The sequence below is a fragment of the Manacus vitellinus genome, unplaced genomic scaffold (assembly GCF_001715985.3).
Source record: "Manacus vitellinus isolate BGI_N305 unplaced genomic scaffold, ASM171598v3 scaffold_92_pilon, whole genome shotgun sequence".
NCBI classification, from domain to species: domain Eukaryota; kingdom Metazoa; phylum Chordata; class Aves; order Passeriformes; family Pipridae; genus Manacus; species Manacus vitellinus.
Window position 1 is genome coordinate 1,140,142 of NW_021940877.1, and position 20,405 is coordinate 1,160,546.

The following is a 20,405-nucleotide window of genomic DNA, read 5'->3' on the forward strand; positions in this document are numbered from 1 at the left end:
TTGCCAAAATGCAAGGAACTCAATCTACGGTTGCTACAGGCGGATGGTGGTGATTTTTTCCCTCTATCATGAGATCCCACCTGGAATACTGTGCACAGTTCTGGTGCCCCCAACATAAGTTGGAGCAAGTCCAGAGGAGGGCATGAAGTACCTGAGGGGACTGGAGCACCTCCCCTATGGAGACAGGCTGAGAGAGGTTGGGGCTGTTCAGAATGGAGAGAAGAAGGTTGTGTGGAGACTTCACAGCACCTTCCAGGATTTGCAGGGGCTTACAGGGAAGCTGGAGAGGGACTCTGCATCAGGAACTGGAGTGACAGGGCAAGGGGGAGTGGGTTCAGACTAAAAGAGGGGAAATTTAGGTTACATATTGGGAAGAAATTCTTCTCTGGTAGGGTGGGGAGGCCCTGGCACAGGTTGCCCAGAGAAGTTGTGGCTGCCCCCGGATCCCTGGAAGTGCCCAAGGCCAGGCTGGACGGGGCTTGGAGCAACCTGGGCTAGTGAAAGGTGTCCGTGCCCACGGCAAGGAATGGGATGGGCTTTAAGGTCCCTCCTAACCCAAACCATTCTGAGATTCTACTTCAGAAGTGCGACTTTATAAGTGACCTCCAGCCCTCTCCACACTTACAGGGTAGATAATGCTGCACAGTCTCTCGAAGATGAAGACTGGAGTCCTGTAGTCATCAAGGCTGTAACGTTTTGCAGTCTCTATACACACTGCCATAAATGCTTTGGTTTCAGATTCTGTGCCTGCCAAGAAAAGGAAGCATTAAAATAGACACAGGAGCCACTTTTATAGGTTCTATTTAGACTCAGCACACACAATAAATCCTTCTGCAATCAGCCTCACACTTTGGTGCTCTCTTCTTTTGCGTATCCACTCCATAAAAGACGAAAGGCTATTTATTGGTATGGTTATTACTAGGAAAAGCCTTTGCATGGCTGGGCTGCAGTGAAACAGTCCCATAAAAAGGAGGAGGCTTAAATTCCTGAAAAATAAGAGATGACCAGGAGTGTAATCTACCTTTTCTGTGCCAAAAGGAAATATTGGAAGCCATAAAACCCCCTCACTACAGCAGTCATTTAGGTAAGTTCTTTGTGTGGCTGTAACAATCTGCTTTTTCATCTTCGTTGACCCAAACGTTGGATTTATGGAACAGGGGTAGTTTTACCTGTTGTCATATCCTCCAGCATCTCCAGGAGCATGTCCTGGGTTTCATCAATCAGCTTTGTCCTCTGTACCACCAGCTTCCTCAGACACAGGTACCCGTTCAGGACCGTGCCCACGAGGCGGCTCTTGAAGTGCCGTTTGATGGACTCCACTTCCACAAAGGAGGAGAGAAGACCTAGAAAGCAGTGAAAACTCAGCAAGTGGGAGAGAATTTGGTTCGATTTCTAAATTTCATGGCAGCAAACAGGGCACAATATCATAAAAATTACTTCTTCCAACTCCCATTAAAGTTCACTCCTGTCAACCAAATGGTTGGAGGCAAAAACCCCGGCCTGGGAGAAGTGTCTTGTAAATTATACAACAAGGAATAATAGTTTCTGGAATGAGGAAAGGGTCTAAGGAGCTTTCTAAGTGCTTGATACAAGATTCTGCACACTCTGGCATTTTTCTGTTGCAAGATATTTCAAAAGCAGATGATTGTTCCTCTTCTAATACTTAAGTGAGCTCTGATGATGTGACATGACTGATCAGTGACATCACCAAACTGGCCACTCCTATCATAAAGCAAAGAATCAGCAAACACTCAGATTCTTTCCCATGACACACTGATCAACATGCTGCTTCTTGCAAGAAGCCAGGCTTTATGAATTAGTCCACTAATGTCTGAAGAATTTGGCACAGGATACAAAAAAGAATGACCTTGTTAAAGAAGTATTTCCATCCCCAACAAATTTTTGAAAAAAGTATACACCCTAGAAGATTAAAAAAAAAACTCGCATAGAATAGGTAGGTAGGAAACAACAGGCAGGAATAAAGCAGCAGTGTTTACAATGGTCTCAGGGACTGTGTTGTATAATAAAGTGAAATAATGAAGTTTGCTTACCACAGTTCAACTAAAAACTCAAATTGACCACACAAAATATGGAAAAAGCCATTTAGAGATTAAGTGCTAAACTGATGGCAAAAATCCAGTGTCGACAATTGCAACACAGTGAATCACATCTCTTTGAAGTTCTGCTACATGTTGGTACAGAATAAGGATCACCCCAACCCTAATCCTGCTGCAGGACTCGTGTTGGTGCCACCAAATACCTGTGAGACTCTTCAAGGCATATCCCTGCTGCAAATCAGTGCTGAGTGTTGCTTCCTCCAAGGCAAGTAAACGAGCTATTTCCTGAAAACAATTAACATTATAGTTAATAGAAATTAGAGCAAGAAACTGCAATGCCAGTCATGATTGGTGAGTGTCTAACAGAGGGTGCAAAGGAACCCAGCACAGAAACAGAGCCAGTCACAGGGAAAGCAGAATTGCAACGTAGCAGTGGGGAAGGAAAGGGGATAGGAGGGAAAACCACTCCAAATAACCTCCTTATTTTCTCCCTGCACCTACCTACTACCACTGCTTGGCTCTGGTGGCCTCCATCATGGACTCTAGGCCACCACTGACATGGAAAGTGTTACCTGCCTCTTTGGAGTGCACCAGGGATCCCCACAGGAAACTCCCACCACTCTGAACACTGCAAATTAAATGTGCTGCTTCTCCAATAGGCTGTAATTCCTACTCCAGGAATGGCAGTACACCTAATCCTCCCCTGTCTTTAAAGGCTTTTGGAGTCCAGCCTTGCAGCTGGACAACGGCTTCCAGCTCAGAGCCGGTGCCAAGGCAGTGCAGCAATATCTATACCCCTCAGCAGAGCTGCCCCCAGAGAAGTTCATTAAAGTGCTGAGGAATTCTAAGGCTGGGGCTAAAACCTCTGTGGTTCCTTCTGTTCAGAGGTAACAGCACTGAGGTGTGAACTTCAAAACCCTGGCAGGGTCAGCAACAGGGCACTGAACAAAGAGATGAAGATTTCAAAGCAATAAAAGCCAAACTAGCAGGTCAGTTCCTCCACACAAGTCCACACCTTGGTGATGAGGCTGCCAATATAGGGCAGAACCCCCCTGGCTGCCAGGTAGACCTTCCAGTGGGCAGGTTTGATGAGTTTCTGGTAAAGGGCCAAGTACTCAGCAGCACATTCACCAGCAATGCTCAGCTCATCCAGGTAGCTGGGAAAGAGAAACACAAGCTGACAACCATTTCACAGTAACAAGGGGCATTCCAGCTTAAAGACACTGTGGAAAGAAAGAAAAAGCCTCCAGAAATCCATCCTCCCTGTTGTCCTTCCTAACACCATCACTGATATTCATTACTTGCAGGATAAATTGGTATTTTGTCCCAAAAAGAGTTCCCCAACTGTGCTATAGCATCAGCTGGTTTAAGTTATGTCACAGGAACTGGAAGAGAGTTCACCTTATTATTTTGCTGTCCAAGAGGCAGAGAAAATGTTGTCCAAACAGCTGAACACCAGCTGCTTAATTCTGGAGAAAGTACAGAAGTGCAACAGCTTACTGCCAGGCAGCAAAAAAAAAAAAAAAAGTCTCCCTAAATCTACATCTTCCCAGCTAATTAAGCCTTAAAATCCAGCTCAAAAAGACCTGTGAACCCAAGGTATACAAGGTATATACAGTTATACAAGGGAGAGATGTGAGAAAGGCTGGAAGAAGGGAGAGATTCTCGTGGGAACTAGAGAAGGCCAATCCTGGAGCCAAGTGTGGCAGCACAGAAATACCTGGTGAGGAGATCGAGGACCTGCTGCTTTCGGCTGGGGATGGTGGCCAGAGCCTCCACGATGGTGCAGGCAGCCTGTCTGGCAGCCTGTGTGGCAGGAGTGAACAGCACCTGGGGCAAGGGCAGGAAAATACCACAGCAGTTTGATGTGCACAGATAAACCAGTGATAGCTTATCAAAAAGGCACTGCACACACTAGAGCTGTTTGGTGACTTGGTGGCAGCATTTTCTTGTTCTTCAAACACTTGATACTACCACCAAAATGTTTAGATAATGCATTGTGTGGCTGATGTGCTAATACACACACACACAAAGAAACATTTTTGCCCAGGACCCTCCAAAATGCAGCTGATTAGGCAGGGAGAAGCACTGTGGAGATTAAAGTTTCAGACTTTAAGGATATGCAGACTTCCAGATATGTATTTGACGTAGTTTTTTTAAGGGAAGAAAGCTGCAAATCTGACTCGAAATTAGAGGCAGTGAGTTACAGCCTCCCCAAATATCCCTGCACATGAGCTGCAGCAAACTACCAACACTCTGTCAACTCTGCCCACGGGAGTTCTCAGCCACGTTTACCTGTCGCAGCCAATTGTTGTGTCCCAGCTTGAGATCCAGAGGGCAGGTTCTCTTCCCACGGCGACTCATGAACTGTTTCCATTTCCAGACGTATTTTTCTGACAAGTAGAGCTGGTGAAGCTCAACTTTGCTGGGAGATTTCCCGTTGGCGTCTACACCTGCAATATTGAGCACAGCCCAAGAGAACTGTCAGCAGCTATAAACTGCAAACTGTTGTAACTGTCATAATTCCTATCAGACTTGCAGTGTATTTTTATCTTACTGGAACTCTCCAAACTCCAGCTGGAAAGCTGAGTGGCTTCGTATCTCTTTCTGCTGCCATTTTCACTGCTGTGTGAAGCCATGCTCAATTCCAAGCCAGATGCAAATCCCAGGATCTCTCAGGGAATTCAACCAGTTTTCCATTTGGCTGGTGTCAATTTAAATAAGCAACAAGTTTCAGTTTTTACATTTCCCTGATTATCTTCAGAGCACTTTCTGCTTAGGGTCTGAGCAACACAGCCTGGAAAAGTCAGTGCTACAAACTCTGGGGACTACCCAGCTGCACGTGAAGATGGGATCAGATGTCACGGGACAGAAGCCAACACAACTCTGCAGAAGCGCATTCCTAATTAAACCTGGAGGGACACACATATTCCTTCCCAAAACTGCAAGTTAAAAGCACAGAACTACCTCTGGCAGGGAGGCACTTTTTCCAAGCTTCATATGATGCTTTGGGGTCCCTCTTGAGCCACAGCTGAGCCTGTGCATGGATTTCATTGCTGTAAGGCTTCACAGTGGTGAGAGCATCCACAGGCACATCCTAATAAACAAAAAAGCTCTGTGATTACTCAGAAAACTACAGAATGTTCTCAAAGAGTAACTCCTGCAGGTCAATCACTGGGGCTGTGCCATGAAGAGGTAAATGCAGCTCTGGACAACAGCAGGGTCTGTTAATGATGAACTAAGAGATGCCCCATTCCAGTTCCTATTGAAATACCAGTAAACCAATCTCTGACATCCATCTGTGATTGTCAGACAGCCAAATCGCAGCAGAAACATACCTTGTCTCCTGCAAATCTTATCTAAATTACAATGAAGAAACCACCAATCGATATATTTTTATCAGAATGTAGCTCTGTATTAAAAAATCTGAGACAAAAGTACTTCCATCATGTTTAGGTACTTGATCGTACAAGCTGCTGAAAGCACTAAAAACTTGCCCAAAGTAACCAAGCTGTAGCTTTGAAGTAGTTCTTTCCCCTTGCCTCAGATCTGAGGGGAAAAAAGCAAAGCCTGGGTTTGAACAGTAGTGGTCAAAGTCAGCAAAAACCAATAAAAAACAGAAAGCTGTCACCTGTAATCTGCAGTCTGCAAAGACAGAAGTCACAGGGCTTGCACTTCCCTTGTAACTATGACCAGGAAAAGGAAGCCCTGGCCTCCTCACAAAGTAATTAATCACTGAGCTCAGTGCCAGACTTTAATCAGTAAATTCTCAGATGCTTTGCTCAGCATCTAAGGCAGTACCTTGTTTTTCTTGCTCGTTGGAGCAGGTGGCTTGATGAGCTTTTGAAGAATGCGCAGGCACATGAGGGTGATGTTTTCAACAACCACTGGAGTCTTGATGTTCACTGCCATCAGGAAGAGGCTGAGAGCTGAAAGACAGACAGAAATGTTCATTCCACTCTGAGATCTGCAAATAGTTCACACATCTACAGTTCTATATAGCACATTAAATGTGTCCAGAGTTAGAAATCTCACTACAGTGCCTGAACCTCGGCACAGCACTGTAAAATACACCTTTCACAGTGGTCACTTGAACTCACCACAGCGCAGCCGAAGTTCCCAGCAACTGTCCTCCTTGGAGATGGAATCTGTGAGCAGCAGCATTTCATACTGGAGGCTGCTAGCCTGGAACATAGACACGTGTTCAAAGTGTTGGTGATGCCCCAACCCTTTTTGCCTTCTGATACGTAAAAACCACAGGCTCAAAACGCATGGATCTAAAAAAATTTAATCCTATGCCCATTTGGGGTGACTGTTTGAGAGCTGCAAGCCAAGCCAGGCAGAACTTCATGAGGAAACTTGGGCATGTACGTAATCACATAATTTTGTGCTCTACTCTGACATTTATCTTATTTCCTATCAAGGTTCCAATTTTTTTCTTACAAACAGACCGTAAGAGAGAACATGTATAATTAGAATACACCAGCAGTGCAGAGGGGTAGAAAAAAGAAACATGAAAACACTGGAGTCACTCACCAAGTCTGGATTTGCCCAGTGTCCCTTCAGAGCCGCAGAAACCTTCCCAATGATTAAGTCATTCATTTGCTGTGTGGCCTCTGCATTGTCCCTAATTCCAGAAGGAGAAAGAGAACACTGTTATGCTGTGCTTGTACTAAATACCAAAAGCTCCTGGGACTTCAGCTTAGCCAATAACAAATGTACAAAGAGTTGGAGTGTAGTTTGTTGATGTAAAATATGCCCATGGTAAGCAGTTGGGACTAGGTGGTCTTTAAGGTCCCTTCCAACCCAAACCAGTCTGAGATTCCATGATTCTAAGATAACTCCCTTATAAAGCTACTCCTTCCTGATCGTGTATTGACAAGGATGAGGTTTTCCAGAGGCTGAAGCAGCTCTAACCTGGTCAGAAGGCACATGAGCTGCCGGACCTCCTCCCGCATCGTGGCTGCGCCCCGGCGCAAGTTGTAGTCAAAGAGCTCCCGGATGAGGCCCTGGGACACCAGGATGTGCCTGATGGCAGAGTTGGTGGCCAGGGCCCGGAGCAGGGTGATGCAGTGCTCCGTGACAGCCGAGGCACAGCCGTAGCATTTAGTGGATGACGTGTGGCCACAGCCCAGGACAGACAAGGCACGGTACTGGCTGGCAGTGAACGTGGGCTGCACGGTGCTTCGTGACGACTTGGTCGCCGCCTCTCTCTGCTGGAGATCGTATTCCAGGAGTTCCTTTCGAGAGGCAAACACTTTCTGGAAACACAGAGAAGGAGTTGGGGAGTAGTGAGGCAGCACATAATTGTTAATTTGTTAATTCCATTCACAGGTTATTTTCACTGTATATTTTGTGAAGAAACATTTTTAACCACGTATCTCCAAACTCGAAATCCTTCACGGCAATGGCAGATTTGGGAAATCTGCTGGAAATATCAGCCTAACTCCCAGTTATCTGCCGTGTTGTCTATATTACATGCAGTGTAACACTGGAAATGTTATCATGGTCAGTCTTCGCGAACGAAGATTTGGGAAAGGTCATTACCCTTTGAGCCTGCGCAGTGGATTTTTTAGGTGAGACACAGTGTGCGCTGAACTGAGCCCACCCTTTAATCCTGAGGTTCATCTGCCGGGGCCAAGCGAGCTCGGACAGTGGCAGCGAGGTGCTCAGGACGTAGGTTTGTTTAGAGTGACCTTCTCTTAGATGGATGGTCTTACAGGGCTGACGAGCTCCATCTGCCCAGGGAAGTCCCCTGACTGGGAATCGAACCCGGGCCGTGGCGGTGAGAGCGCCACATCCTAACCACTAGACCACCAGGGGGCCCAACACTGGAAATGTGATAAATCCACTAATGGTAATCACAACGTTCAGAAATGACTATTTAATTATTTCCCTGAAAATACACAGCTGATCGCTTGTTGTTAATGATATTATTAAATGTAGAGTGGCAACACCCTGATTTCTGATTAACCCACAACCCAAATTCAAATCAAAGAACATCATACCTGGATGATTTTGGAAAGTTCGTCAAAAGAGTTCTTGCAGTCACCACAATACTCCTGGGCTAACTGGAGTATGTACCTATTCACACTTGCTGAGGTAGAACTTATCCCTCCACTGCTTCCAGATTCATCCTGGAACAGAAGGTAAAACAAAAAGGAATCATATATGAAGGCTACACACAAAAATAACTATTTCAGAGCAGCATCCAAGGCAAGGACCTTTTGCAGTGTAAAGGCCAGTGTGGCACTAGCCTGGAGATCAGTGCAGGTTCCACCTGTCCCTTGTTACCTGGGGTTTTTCAGGAGCTGCCTCGTTCACTTTACACAGCAGGTTTTCCAGCTGCGGTCGGTGTCCCATGAGCTGGTGATACACCCTGTCAGCCTTGTCCAGGAGGGTGTTGATATTTGTTACTGCCTAAGAAGAAAAAAGGAAAGGTTATTTTATATTCAGAACTACAACCACCAAGCTCCAAGTCTTCTGTCTCTTTTGTCTTTCTATGGGAAAAACATAAATAAATGGTGACCCTGCACCCTGCCACAAGAACCACTTTGCTGACACCACAATGAGCACACTAATCCTTTGGGATAGGACACACAGTGCAGTGGGCTCTTCATTCCTTAGCAGAGCTGCTCAGGTGGGTTGGTGAAGCAAAGTACAACCCAAATTCATCCCCTTCTACATCAAGGCAAAGAGATGCAGTGCTAGAGGGTTTATAAGTGAAGCACTGAATAATCTCTTTTGAAGAATTACTTATTTGGTGGAGCAAGACAAAAAATAAGGAATGCATTAGTCAGTGAGAAGCCCTGAAGGAACACTGCTTCTCAAGGTGCTCCAAGAGGGATGGACCTCTGATGTGCCCACACTGCTGCCCTGACCAAGACCTACAGCATTTCATTGATGAACCTGCTCTTAGTCTCACCTTCTTTCGATCCTCCTCATTTTCAATGGGATCCACTGCACAGCAGGGCTTGGCATAGAGCATGAAGTCAAAGCGAGCGTATTTACAGAACCCACAGGCATTGCACAGGAAGGGATCCTTTTCATCATAGTTAATGGATCTGAAAGGCAAGCCAGGAAGGTCAAAACATGCAGCTCAACTTAACTGAGGCAATAAACTCAACTCTGAACAGACTCAGGTAAAACAAACAGGTGATTCTTAAAACATCTAAGTGACCAAACTGCCCTGGGGAAGTGAAATACATGAGGTCCATGAAAATCAAAACCTACAAATCAGGCAACAAAAAAAATCCTTACAGCAGTGTCACATTCTGGCTGGAAAAAGCAGAAACAGATGTGAATTTGTTCCCAACAATTCTGCTTGAACGACAGTCATTCCCAGCAGAACATCAGCCTGGGGCACCGTGTCCTTTAGGACAGCACAGATAAAAGGAACCGTTTGGGTTTGTAAGGTCTAGGTTTTCAATGCTCTCACTCCTTACCCAGTTGCAGTGGGACTGGCTGCAGCATAATTATCCCCTGCAGACCAGAGCAGCAGGACAGAGACCAATTTGTAACTCCTATAATCCAGGAAGGGATGTGGAAACCTTTCCATATATCAGTAATCACCTGATCTATGGAAAGAACTTACTGAACACCTTGAATCTCATAAAATTTAGAGAGGAATATGGGATAACAATAAGGGGAGGAGAGATATCGAATAAAGAGACAAAACTGACAAAAGTGAAGGATTTCTAACCCTGTAGTGGAAGTGTGTATAGAACACAGCAGATTACCCCTGAGACTGCTCTGAATGAGGAGAGCACAACAAAAGCCCTGAAATAGCACTGTCTGTCCAGCACTGAGCAAGGGGTCCTGGAGGGAACCCCCTGCAATCCTGTACTGAACTCCAGCCTCATATCCAGCCAGGTCAAAGCCAACCTCCTCCTGGGAATTCTCTGGTTTGAACTTCTGAGGGCTTGACCTGAAACTTTTATGCTCCCTTCATACTGTGGCATCGGGTTCCCTTTGTTAGCCTGTATTAACATTAAATCCCTGTAAGCCTGTTTTATACTTCTCCACTAATTTGATTGTGTGCTTTTATTAACCAGAATCATGGATTTAAATAGCAGGGAGGGTTTTGTTGAACGTCCAACATGGGCATGAGGGCTCTGGCAAGGGCTGTGCGGGGAGGAAGGAGGGGGACACACCTGCACTTGTGGCACTGGTACACGTTCTCCCCACAGTTGCCGCACACGCCCGGGTTGGCCGGGACGGACGCGCTGCACCGGGGGCACTGCAGGGTCTCGGTGGACGCCTGGTAGTTCTCATAGAAATCAGCAAATTCAATCATCAGGTTGGAGGCCACGATGGGCAGCGGCAAATCGATCTTCACCTCCGTCTGGCCCGGGGTCAGTTGCACTTTCTTAGCTTTGTGCCAACGAGCTGGCCTGGAAAAGGGAAAGGAAGCAGCATGGTTTTCCAGGGGGAAGTTCCTTCCCTGCCCACATGTGAAGAGAAGCCAAATGCAACCGTCTCGGCTCCAAATCTACTTTAAAAGGAATGAATGGAGAGCAGTTCTAGGATTCGTTTCCTTAGCTTCTGTATTGACATGATATGTAGCCAGAAATACATTTTAAGCCTTTATCCTCTTCATAGAGAGAGACTGTTTGGGATTAAAGAGCTGTTGATGCCTCATGGAAAAACTTTAATTCTACAGACATTTTCTAGGGATTTTCACCTCCATTTTTTTATTAGTAAGGACATTTGCATGAAAACAGGATATTTATTTCTTAAAGATCTCATCTGCTCCCACTGCTTATTCTCAACCTGAAGTCAGAATCCTCTCTTTGTGACATCATAATCCTCTCCACAGCAGCCACTTGTGATGTCACAGAGGATTAAGACTTCAAATAAGCAATAAGTGGCAGGCACAGATTAATCCCTAAGCCAGAGTGATCTGATTCTGGTGAGAACATCTCGAGAAGTAAGAAGGGAAAGCATATAAGCAGGACTGGCTCCAGAATGAGCAGTGTATTGAAAAGAAGCCATTTTTGGTGGGTAAAGCAGAACTGAGAGTGAGACCATCCAGCTTCTAATTTTAATTCTACTCTGTGGCTTCAAACAATGTTAACGCTTTTGGCATTCCTGGACATGCTGCAATGTCCAAATCCTTTTTGGGTTCGAACTACACAACAATTTTATAGGCATTTAGGTGCTTAAAACTGAGCCTGTAGAAATTGAAATCCACAAATTTTGTAGACATTTTTCAAGCTTCAGAGGATTTTTTTCAAAAATTGTAGGAGATTCAGAACAATCCCACCCAATGTGGGCTGAGAGTGATGAGGAACTGTCTAAGGAACCTTAGGAAAAACAAGAAGCGAAAGGCACCTCAATGGGAATCGTAATGTCAAATTCAGAGGTTGCACACAAAAACATGGGTGAACATACTTGTTTTTCAGCTCCACTATGGCCTGGACTGTCCTGTTGTTGTAGTAGAGATTGATGGTTCGGACCATTTTGGTTCGTTTGAGGTCCCCAATCTTCACTGTCACCTTGCTGATGGTGTGGCTGCCAATGAGCTTCACCACCTGCTGGGTGGTCGTGTACCGTGTGTCCACTTTGATGGAGGAGAGCTTGATGTACTGAGGGGACAAGGACACAGAGGCAATATGAGAACACCCCAAAACCTCAGGAATACAGTGAATGATGCCTGTAAATGGTTGGGATCCCTACCACTGGAAAGGCTTTAAGAAAGCAGTTACTGCCAGTGTTGTGCAGGATGACTGGAGCTGTGTCAGGAGAGGGTCAGGCTGGATCTCAAGAAAAGGTTCTTCACCCAGAGGGTGGCCGGGCACTGAACAGGCTCCCCAGGGCAGTGGTGATGGCCCCAAGGCTGCCAGAGCTCAGGGAGTGTTTGCACAACACTCTCAGAGACAAGGTGGGATGTTGGGATGTCCTGTGTGCTCCCCCCTAGAGCTGGACTGGAGGGTCCCTGTGGGTCCTTTCCAACTCAGGATATACCACGACTATGATTCCATGGTTACTCACACAGAAGGGCACCTCCGGATTGTTGCAGACAAGGCAAGGATCGCTCTCCAGGTAATAGCCATCAAATTCCACGAGCCCAGACAGTGTGCTGGAATGAGGAGAACAACACTGATATATGGAATTTGGTGCTTGCTGTGTTTGAAACACATGCCATCAAATCAGAATTGCTTTAATTTCCCTACAGGTCCCAGTCTGTGTAACAGAAGTGTTACAATATAAATCACATCGAAAATCATTTGCCACTGGCAGCATTTTTGATGTAGTTATTAACTGCCAAGGTAGGACTAAGAGCACAACACTTAATTCTGCAAATCTCTATTTTCCAGTCGGTCCTAATATTTTATAATTTACTGACAATGAAAGCAAAAAAGCTAAAGCCAAGCTCTGTTGATGGAGCACAGAATGTCAGGTTTTTCAGCTGGCAGAAAGGATCCTGTTGTTCTCCCAAGCCCAGCTGCAGCAGACATGGAATTTCAGCAGGGCTCCATCCAGCACCACCATTGCATTAGCAGAACTCTGTGTCCCCATGGATCACAGTTCCCTAGTGACACAGATCAAAGGCAAAAGGAGCTCACTTGTAAATGTTGGAGTTCGGGTGGTTGGTGAGAATGTGGTTTTGAGTCCGGAGAATCTCCACGGCCTTTTGGGAATATTCCTTCAACTGAAATACAATAAGGAAAATACTGTCTGCTCAACATTGTTTTATTGCTACTAAGACAAAAATATTCCTCATCTTGTGGTGTTCCTGGTCCCCCAGAAGATGCACACATGATACCCACAGGAATTTATGTGGTTAAATCATTACCTAGGAATGTGATAGATCCTAAAATTAGACTTGTACCACAATAACAGTGCTGTCAGCCAATCACTGCAAATGCCTGCCAAGATTTGAACAGCATTTGAATTTAAACACCCACATTCAATGAGTCTAAATTATTTGTTCTCAAATTCACCGGTCTCCTAAGAAATGCCACCCCTTCCTTTGCTCAAAAATTATGGTTTCAAAAGATCTCTAGGAGTTGGAGTTGCAATACTGAAAATCTATAAATTGGAGCTGGTAGATAAATGTATTTTCCCACAAAGGCTTCCTGTGGGAAAGAAATTTTCTCCTCAATAAATAAAAAACCCATCAACACCATTTTCATCCTAAAATCACCAAAAACATCAAAGCAATAAAATAAAAAAATTCACACTCCTCATTTTTTCAAGGATCCCGCCTTTTCTAACATTCAAATTTTAGGAACAAAAAAATTTCCACCAGAAGCTCTTTCGACAGAAAATCTGTCCCAGCTGTATCATAAATAAGCATCAACATAATTCACAGGAATTATGTTGATGCAGGACCTGGGATGCTGCACCTCCTTTCTTGAATGACAGTACCTTTTTCTCAGTCTGCTGTGTTTTCAAAGAGAAGTATCCCAGGAGATCTACAAACTGGGCAGCCTTTCTTCCATAAGCTGGAAGTTCTGGCCAGATTGACCACATGAGATCCAAAAGCAATTCCTGCTGAGACTTGTTGGAGTTCCTGTTGAAAGGATTACAGATAATCAGGCTCCTGAAGACAGATGTATAACATGGCACAAGATCCCGCGCAAAAGGAAAACACAAACTACAGTTCACCAAACTTGGGGATTATTATTAGTTAACAGAGTTAAATCCCATCACTCCTTGAAAACAGTTGCTTTCTAGCACTCCAAAATGAAAGCAGCTGTCTTGCAACAACCGAATTGAGTTCTGAAGGAGTTCAGCACCTTGAAGTGTCTTTGCCTAAATAACTCCCAACTTTTTAACTGTATGAGTCTGCATCTGCCTCAGAAGTCCACTTGCCCACAAACACCCACTCCAGCACATGTGAGGAGTCAGATTTTGCAGATAGAATAAAATGTTTCTTGCAGAACACAACTCAAATTAATCATGAATAAGTCACGACTTCTACCTCCGGCACCAACAATTGCAAAATGGTGGGAGCAATTCCAGGGGAGGCAATAACCTGCAGGCTCCAGCTTCCTTCAAGAGACAAGGACAAGGACAGAGCTGAGCCAGCCAAGGCCACGCTGCCCCAGCTCACCTGTAGATGTGCAGGGCCAGGCAGTGGGCCTGCCACCTCACCGAGGAGGAGTTGGACTCCAGCAGGAAGCAGCGCAGGAACTGGATGAGGGTCTCCTTGTCAGCAAACTTGTTCAACTGGTTCACCAGAGCTGTGCACAGCTGATCTTCCTGACTGCCTGAACCCTCCCCTGCAGGCACAAGGAACACTTCAGAAACAAGATAAATGCAGTATCTCACAGTCAGGTCACTTTCCTATTTTATACATCACAGAGAGAGGATAATGGGGACAAATTGCTGTGTTTTGGGTATCAAGCAAGTTTAACATTCCCGTCTTTTTCAAAAATATAACCTAGTTCTCCCAACTAACAGAAAAAAATGCTGGAAAACTTGCCACTAAGGAAGTGAGAAATGTGCTACACATCCTGATAAAAAGAAAAGGATTGACCATGAGGCACTAAAATGACTGACAGAGAACCATCTGATAGTGAAAGCCAAAATGGTTCCTTGAAGGAAAGCCAAGGCAGAATTTATGCCCATGACTTTTATAGGAAAGCTTAATTACTTTCCCAGGACTGTGGATATTCATTAAGTAGCAGCCCTGGTTCCAACAGAGCTTCCAAGGCAGCCAGAGGAAACAAGTCTGAACACAATCGTTGAAGAGCAGAACTAACTGAGTGTGCATCTCCAGGACTTGTTTTAATCCTCATGAGCATTTCAGCCTCCTACAACCCAGGACAGGCAGGTTAAGTGGGAGCTACTTCATTATTAGATGAAGTAACTTCCACTAGACAACTTCAAGTCCATTCAAGTTAATAAACATGGGGGGGTTGGGAAGTCTTCAGCACTCAATTTCAGCCCAACTCTTAGAGCACAGAGCTTCATCTTTGCCCCTTTCCCCTCTACATATGGTGAAATTGCTCTTCTCTCCTAATTGTTGCTGTGGCCTGTGAGTGCCACAGTCCATGACCCTTCCCCAACAGTGGGATTTATCACCACAAGACAAAGCAGCTCTCTCTAAACAGAGTAAGAGAGGTTGGGAGGAGCAGACTTCCTCCCTAAACCCACCACAGGACAGGCCCAGCTACAGCTCACCCTCTCGCTCCTTTTCCTTTTCCTCTTTCTTGCTCTTTTTAGTAGAGGATTTGCTCTGTGTTGCCGCCTGCCCAGAGCCTGATGCTGCAGGAGCAGAGGTGCTTGATGATCCAGAGGATGAAGCCACAGACAGCACTTTGCTGCCACACAGAGCACAAGACAACAGCTGCAGGAGAACTGGCGACACTCCTTCATCCACCAGGAAGCTGACTTGGAGCAGGAAATAGAGAACCGCTGTGGAGGAAAGAAGAAAATATCTGAATCCTACAATCATGGAATATCCTGAGCTAGAAGGGACCCACAAGGACCGAGTCCAACTCTTGGCCCTGCACAGGACACCCCCAAAATCCCACCCTGTCCCTGAGAGCATTGTCCAAATGCTCCTGGAGCTCTGGCAGCCTTGGAGCCATGCCCACTGCCCTGGAGAGCATGGTCGGTGCCAACCATCCTCTGGGGGAATAACCTTTTCCTGAGATCCAACCTAAACTTCTCCTGACACAGCTTCAGGACATTGAAGCCTGAGTGTAAAAAAAGGCAAAAAAACCCCAATCTAAACCAAAAAATCTTTTGACCATAAGGACCAAACTCACAGAACCCTCCTGTCCCTACAATACAGAATCCTAACGTGGGGGTACCCCAAGGTAAAGGGGTTCATCCCAAATTAAACGCTGGAATAATGGCAGCACAAGGAAGAGAACACAGATCTCCTATTCCTGTAAGTTATCAATACACCATATTGTGCTCTTTAGCCAAGGACTAAATGCAATTAGGGTACTGGGATAATTAGTACTGGAAGCAGTTCAGTCCTACTCAAAACTCTCAGCTGTGTCTCCCCTTCTCTGCTGAGCTGCCCCATCTGAGATGCCTTGATTCAAACCACAACACCAAGGCCTCCCTCTGCTCCTTCAAACACCCCCAGAGACAGAACTCACAGTCATCCTTAATGCAGAACTTCTGCCAGTTCACTGTGCGCTGTGTGGCAATCTCTGCACAAGCCTTTAAATGCTCCATCTGAAAGGACAACAGGACAGGATCACACATCCCATCAGCCTTCCCGACACACCAACACAACCCGCCCTTGTTCCTGGGACAGCAGCACTTCTCCTCACCAAGGAGATCAAGGTGTCGTACTGCAGGGCAGAGCCAGAGCTCGCCGTCACCACGCTGGCTCGAAGGAAAATCCCTTGCTCTTCCAGGAGCTTTTTGATCCCACGAACGTGGGAGTCCAAGGTGTGGAGGTCCCGGAGTTGCCGGTACTTATCCTTGGAGCCACAGATGAAGAGCAGGAGCTTCCGGACTTGGCGGCGCACGAACGGAGTCTGCTGGATCATCAGGTACTACACAAAGAACAGCCATGTCAGCACGGGACTCACCAGGGGACACCTGGCCAACAAAAACGTGTGCTTTCTTCCAAAAAGAAAAGATATGGGAGATGGATTCACCAATCCAACAGATTTAAGGTACCTCACAGTCACCTGTAAGTCACAGGCAGTAGAAACACCGCACCGCAATGCTGCAGCATCCTGAAACCACTGCTGAAAACCATTCCTTGTCATCTACAACCTCAAATAAATAGCTAAACAAGCCTAATTAAGAAATCCTATCTCATACTTGTGTAAACGTAAGATAACTTGTTATCTCAAGGAGGAAGCAAACCAAAGGAATGGAAAAGATAAAAACTCCAAATATCTTCCTGATATTTTTAAGGACTCAGTACCAACAGCCAAACATGATGTTACATTTTACCATTTCAGAGAAGGTTTTCTCTTTGAGCTTTGTGGCAGCAAACACTGAGTTCCAGAAAATAATAGCAACCTAATTTTTCATGTGTGTTTTCCCATAGATTCCTGTTCAATAGGAACAACACAAAGTCAGGGGTTCATCTTGTTTCAAGGGGATTGAAAATCTGAGATGGATGTGAGACCAGTTCAGCAAAAGCTCATCTCTCCCATGAAAGAAATTCTTACTGGAACTATTTTGTTAAAAATCTGCACGTTCTTGCCTACCTCGGACAAAAAGTAGAACCAGGAATGATCAAAGATGGGAGGTGGGATGCGGGAGTTTGTGTCTGCAATCTTCTTGATCTGGTAGGGCAGCCGCAGCACCATCTCTGTCAGGAGCTGAGTGTAGGCCTCAAAAACATCTGCAGCGTGACCCTGAAAGCAGAAGCAACCCATCAATCCCCCAGGCTCTGGCACTGAACACTCCCAGTGTGGTGCCATGACAAGTGACAGGGTGCACTTATTGATTTTTCTAAAAACAAAGCTTTTCTGCACTTTTCCCTCTGATAGTCAATTGATAGTTTAGGAATTGACAGTTTGGGGACTGTGGCATTAAGAATCATATTAATGAAAATTCCAACACAGTCCTTATGAGAAATCTGCATTTAGATTCTATATTTATTAAAGCAGGGATTTACTTCTTTCACACACATACAATATTTACTAATAATTGTTATCCTGGTTCATGGATTCAGAATTCTTCACAGCCAAAAGAAATGCTTCCAGTTGATCAATAAAACCAGGCCAATATACCTACATTAGGCCTTGAACTGGGCCGCAACTATGAGGATGCACCAAGCTGGTCTGGTGTAATTAGGCATTTTAACATATGAGCTTTCAACTAAGGAGACGTTCTTACATTTAATTAGGCTTTTTTCACTGCACCTGTGCATACATCAAACCCCCCTAGCATCCTGGCATAAAGACACCACGGTGGTGGAACAAGTCTAGGATTTAGTGTGCAAATCCCATCCACTGCTCAGCTACTTTGCCAGAAAGGGTTCAGGAATTCTGCCTGCCAAGTACAAGGAATCACAGGACAGAGAAGCTTCCCTTCAGGATTAACACTTCACCCAGGAACAGTGACAGCAGCTCCACAGAACTACTGGTGTAGGAGTGCACCAAGAGATACAGTGTGCTGGGCTGCTCTGGGAGAGCTCAGAGCAATCCCAGTTGTAACTACTAAGAGAATGGATTTTGGTTGCACTACTCAGGGAAAACTAGTTGTGCAAGGATGCTTTTCCCTGCTTCTGTGCAGCACCCTTTAATACAGCTCATGTAAAGCTCAGAGCACAGGGCAGGACTCACCTTCACGTACTGGCGGAGGAAAAAAGGGCTCATGTCAGGGGGAGAAGAAGTCGTGTGAGGTTTTAGGAGCTGGCTGGTGGCTACTGGCTCCTCATCATTCTGCTGGCTCTTCCAGTACTCCAGCAGCGACTTCAGCACATGCAGACAGTAATCAACAGCACCAGAGCTCAACAAGGCAGCAGCAGTGGCACTGGAGATGAGGGAGGAAGACTGGAACAGAGAGGAGGTGGATCAGTGACATAGCGGAGAACCCTGAGCTGGAAGAGCTGGGAGCACCAGACAGCACTTGCTGACAGTGAGGATAAGAGAGCAGGTTTTGATGAAACTTTGCAGGCAGCTTTTAAGTTTGGAATTTGTTTGAGGTTGGAGTTTTTGGGGTTTTTTTGTGTTTATGAAAAGCAACTCAAATATTTACAGAGACTCTTTTGAACAAGTGCTTAGTAAAGGAAAACAAATAAAATCTCTTCTTAAGTCTAATCTCCCCTCGACACATGTGCCAGAGGCCACTCTGCTATGGATTAGACGACTAGGGCTTTTTTCCCTTCTCTTTTTTTCCTTTTTTTTTTTTTTAAAGTTGGGATTTCTATTTGTTTATCTGGGTTTTGGCCAGCTGGGCATGAATTCTGGTAGAGAAAGAGTCCCTGTTGCAGCTGCCGCTCACAGGCTCTGCTCCACCCAGGTATTGCTCCACCTGCATTCTCAGAGACGAGGAGCTTTGATTTCTGTGGGAAGCTCAAGTGAATAACAAAGGCTGGAGAAAAAGCTACTGTAAATAAAACTATTAAAGCAGCCCTGTAAATCCAAACAAACCCCACAGCTCATAAGCTCATTAAAATTTGATGCAGTTCAGACTAAATTTTTTAACCTCTATGCTTTTTTATTAATCTCCTTCCCACCACACATACTGCTTTTTATGCCTTATTACTGTACCTTTTAGCAACAAATATCTAAGGAATCCTCTTAGCGACTTTTACGTTGACACAGCAGCATATTGCTTTCCAATAATCACATTACAAATCCTCTTTAACCCCTTCAGCACTGGTAAGATGCAAGGGAAAAAATCTGCCCGACCGTTTTAAATAACATCGTTAATGTGCTGCCCTGAGCTCAGTCTGAAACCCTGCACAAAACAAGCGGATCCAGTTGTCTTTACATGTCTGTTTCCTCCATTCTGAGTTTCAGAGATTTTTTTCCACAAGAGTCAAGTAACGTTACAGATTTCTTATAAATTTTTCCAAAGCACTTTGAAGTGTTTTTTCAGTCTTAGACCTGTTATTTCAGTTAGCAGATTTTAGATCTTTTATGATGAACAAAAGACCCCCAAGCGCATCATAGAATCCCAGAGTGGTTTGGATTGGGAGGACCTCAAAGCCCATCCCATTCCATCCCCTGCCGTGGGCAGGGACACCTTCCACTAGCCCAGGTTGCTCCAAGCCCCATCCAACCTGGCCTTGGACACTTCCAGGGACGGGGCAGACCACATGCCCTGCTTCTCTGGGCAACCTGTGCCAGGGCCTCCCCACCCTCGTAGGGAAGAATTTCCTCCATATATCTAACCTAAATTTTCTCTCTTTCAATCTGATCCCATTCCTTGTCCTGGCATTCCAGTTCCTGATGCAGAGTCCCTCTCCAGCTTCCCTGTAGCCCCCTCAGACACCAAAAGGTGCTGTGATATCTCCATACAATCTTCTCCAGGCTGAACAGCCCCAGCTTTCTCAGCCTGTGTCCATAGGGGAAGTGCTCCAGCTCCTCCTCTGGACTTGCTCCAACAGTTCCATGTCCTTCTTATGTTGGGGGCCCCAAAACTGTGCAAAGTATTCCAGGTGGGGTCTCAGGAGAGCAGAGCAGAGGGGGAGAAAATCATCCCCTGACAAAGCAGTTTGGAGAACATACCTCACAAATGGAAGTCTTGGATCCTGACTTGGTTCTGGACATGAACACACTGAGCAGCCTCATCACCACCAAGTGCACTTCGTTCACAGGAGAGCGCTCGTTTTTCTTAGACACATCCTGCAACAACAGACACATCCTGCTTGTTCAATCACAGAGCTGAGCAGTGACCCAAGCCTCTCAAGTTCAGTGCTCTGGTCCTCAGGAAGCATTTCAAATTTAACTTCAAGCAGTA

The 20,405-nt window shown here is 45.5% G+C and overlaps 1 protein-coding gene and 1 non-coding gene across 2 annotated transcripts in view; both read right to left on the reverse strand.

Annotated features, from left to right (window-relative positions):
- UBR4 (ubiquitin protein ligase E3 component n-recognin 4) overlaps nucleotides 1-20,405 on the reverse strand; it is a 78,960-nt gene that overhangs the window by 17,181 nt on the left and 41,374 nt on the right. Inside the window, exons 64-89 of the mRNA XM_029965242.1 lie at nucleotides 20,174-20,290; nucleotides 18,281-18,490; nucleotides 17,198-17,347; nucleotides 16,301-16,528; nucleotides 16,124-16,202; nucleotides 15,192-15,425; nucleotides 14,119-14,287; nucleotides 13,431-13,575; nucleotides 12,626-12,711; nucleotides 12,051-12,138; nucleotides 11,451-11,644; nucleotides 10,211-10,450; nucleotides 8,983-9,121; nucleotides 8,352-8,477; nucleotides 8,066-8,194; nucleotides 6,975-7,318; nucleotides 6,594-6,684; nucleotides 6,158-6,242; nucleotides 5,859-5,986; nucleotides 5,025-5,154; nucleotides 4,353-4,510; nucleotides 3,778-3,887; nucleotides 3,073-3,214; nucleotides 2,261-2,342; nucleotides 1,170-1,343; nucleotides 626-747 (exon numbers count right to left, since the gene is read on the reverse strand). Of these exons, the coding sequence (XP_029821102.1) occupies nucleotides 626-747; nucleotides 1,170-1,343; nucleotides 2,261-2,342; nucleotides 3,073-3,214; nucleotides 3,778-3,887; nucleotides 4,353-4,510; nucleotides 5,025-5,154; nucleotides 5,859-5,986; nucleotides 6,158-6,242; nucleotides 6,594-6,684; nucleotides 6,975-7,318; nucleotides 8,066-8,194; nucleotides 8,352-8,477; nucleotides 8,983-9,121; nucleotides 10,211-10,450; nucleotides 11,451-11,644; nucleotides 12,051-12,138; nucleotides 12,626-12,711; nucleotides 13,431-13,575; nucleotides 14,119-14,287; nucleotides 15,192-15,425; nucleotides 16,124-16,202; nucleotides 16,301-16,528; nucleotides 17,198-17,347; nucleotides 18,281-18,490; nucleotides 20,174-20,290 (3,900 nt within the window). The remainder of the gene's footprint in view (nucleotides 1-625; nucleotides 748-1,169; nucleotides 1,344-2,260; nucleotides 2,343-3,072; nucleotides 3,215-3,777; nucleotides 3,888-4,352; nucleotides 4,511-5,024; nucleotides 5,155-5,858; nucleotides 5,987-6,157; nucleotides 6,243-6,593; nucleotides 6,685-6,974; nucleotides 7,319-8,065; nucleotides 8,195-8,351; nucleotides 8,478-8,982; nucleotides 9,122-10,210; nucleotides 10,451-11,450; nucleotides 11,645-12,050; nucleotides 12,139-12,625; nucleotides 12,712-13,430; nucleotides 13,576-14,118; nucleotides 14,288-15,191; nucleotides 15,426-16,123; nucleotides 16,203-16,300; nucleotides 16,529-17,197; nucleotides 17,348-18,280; nucleotides 18,491-20,173; nucleotides 20,291-20,405) is intronic.
- TRNAE-CUC lies at nucleotides 7,809-7,880 on the reverse strand. Its single transcript has one exon. It is a non-coding gene; the product is annotated as a tRNA-Glu (tRNA).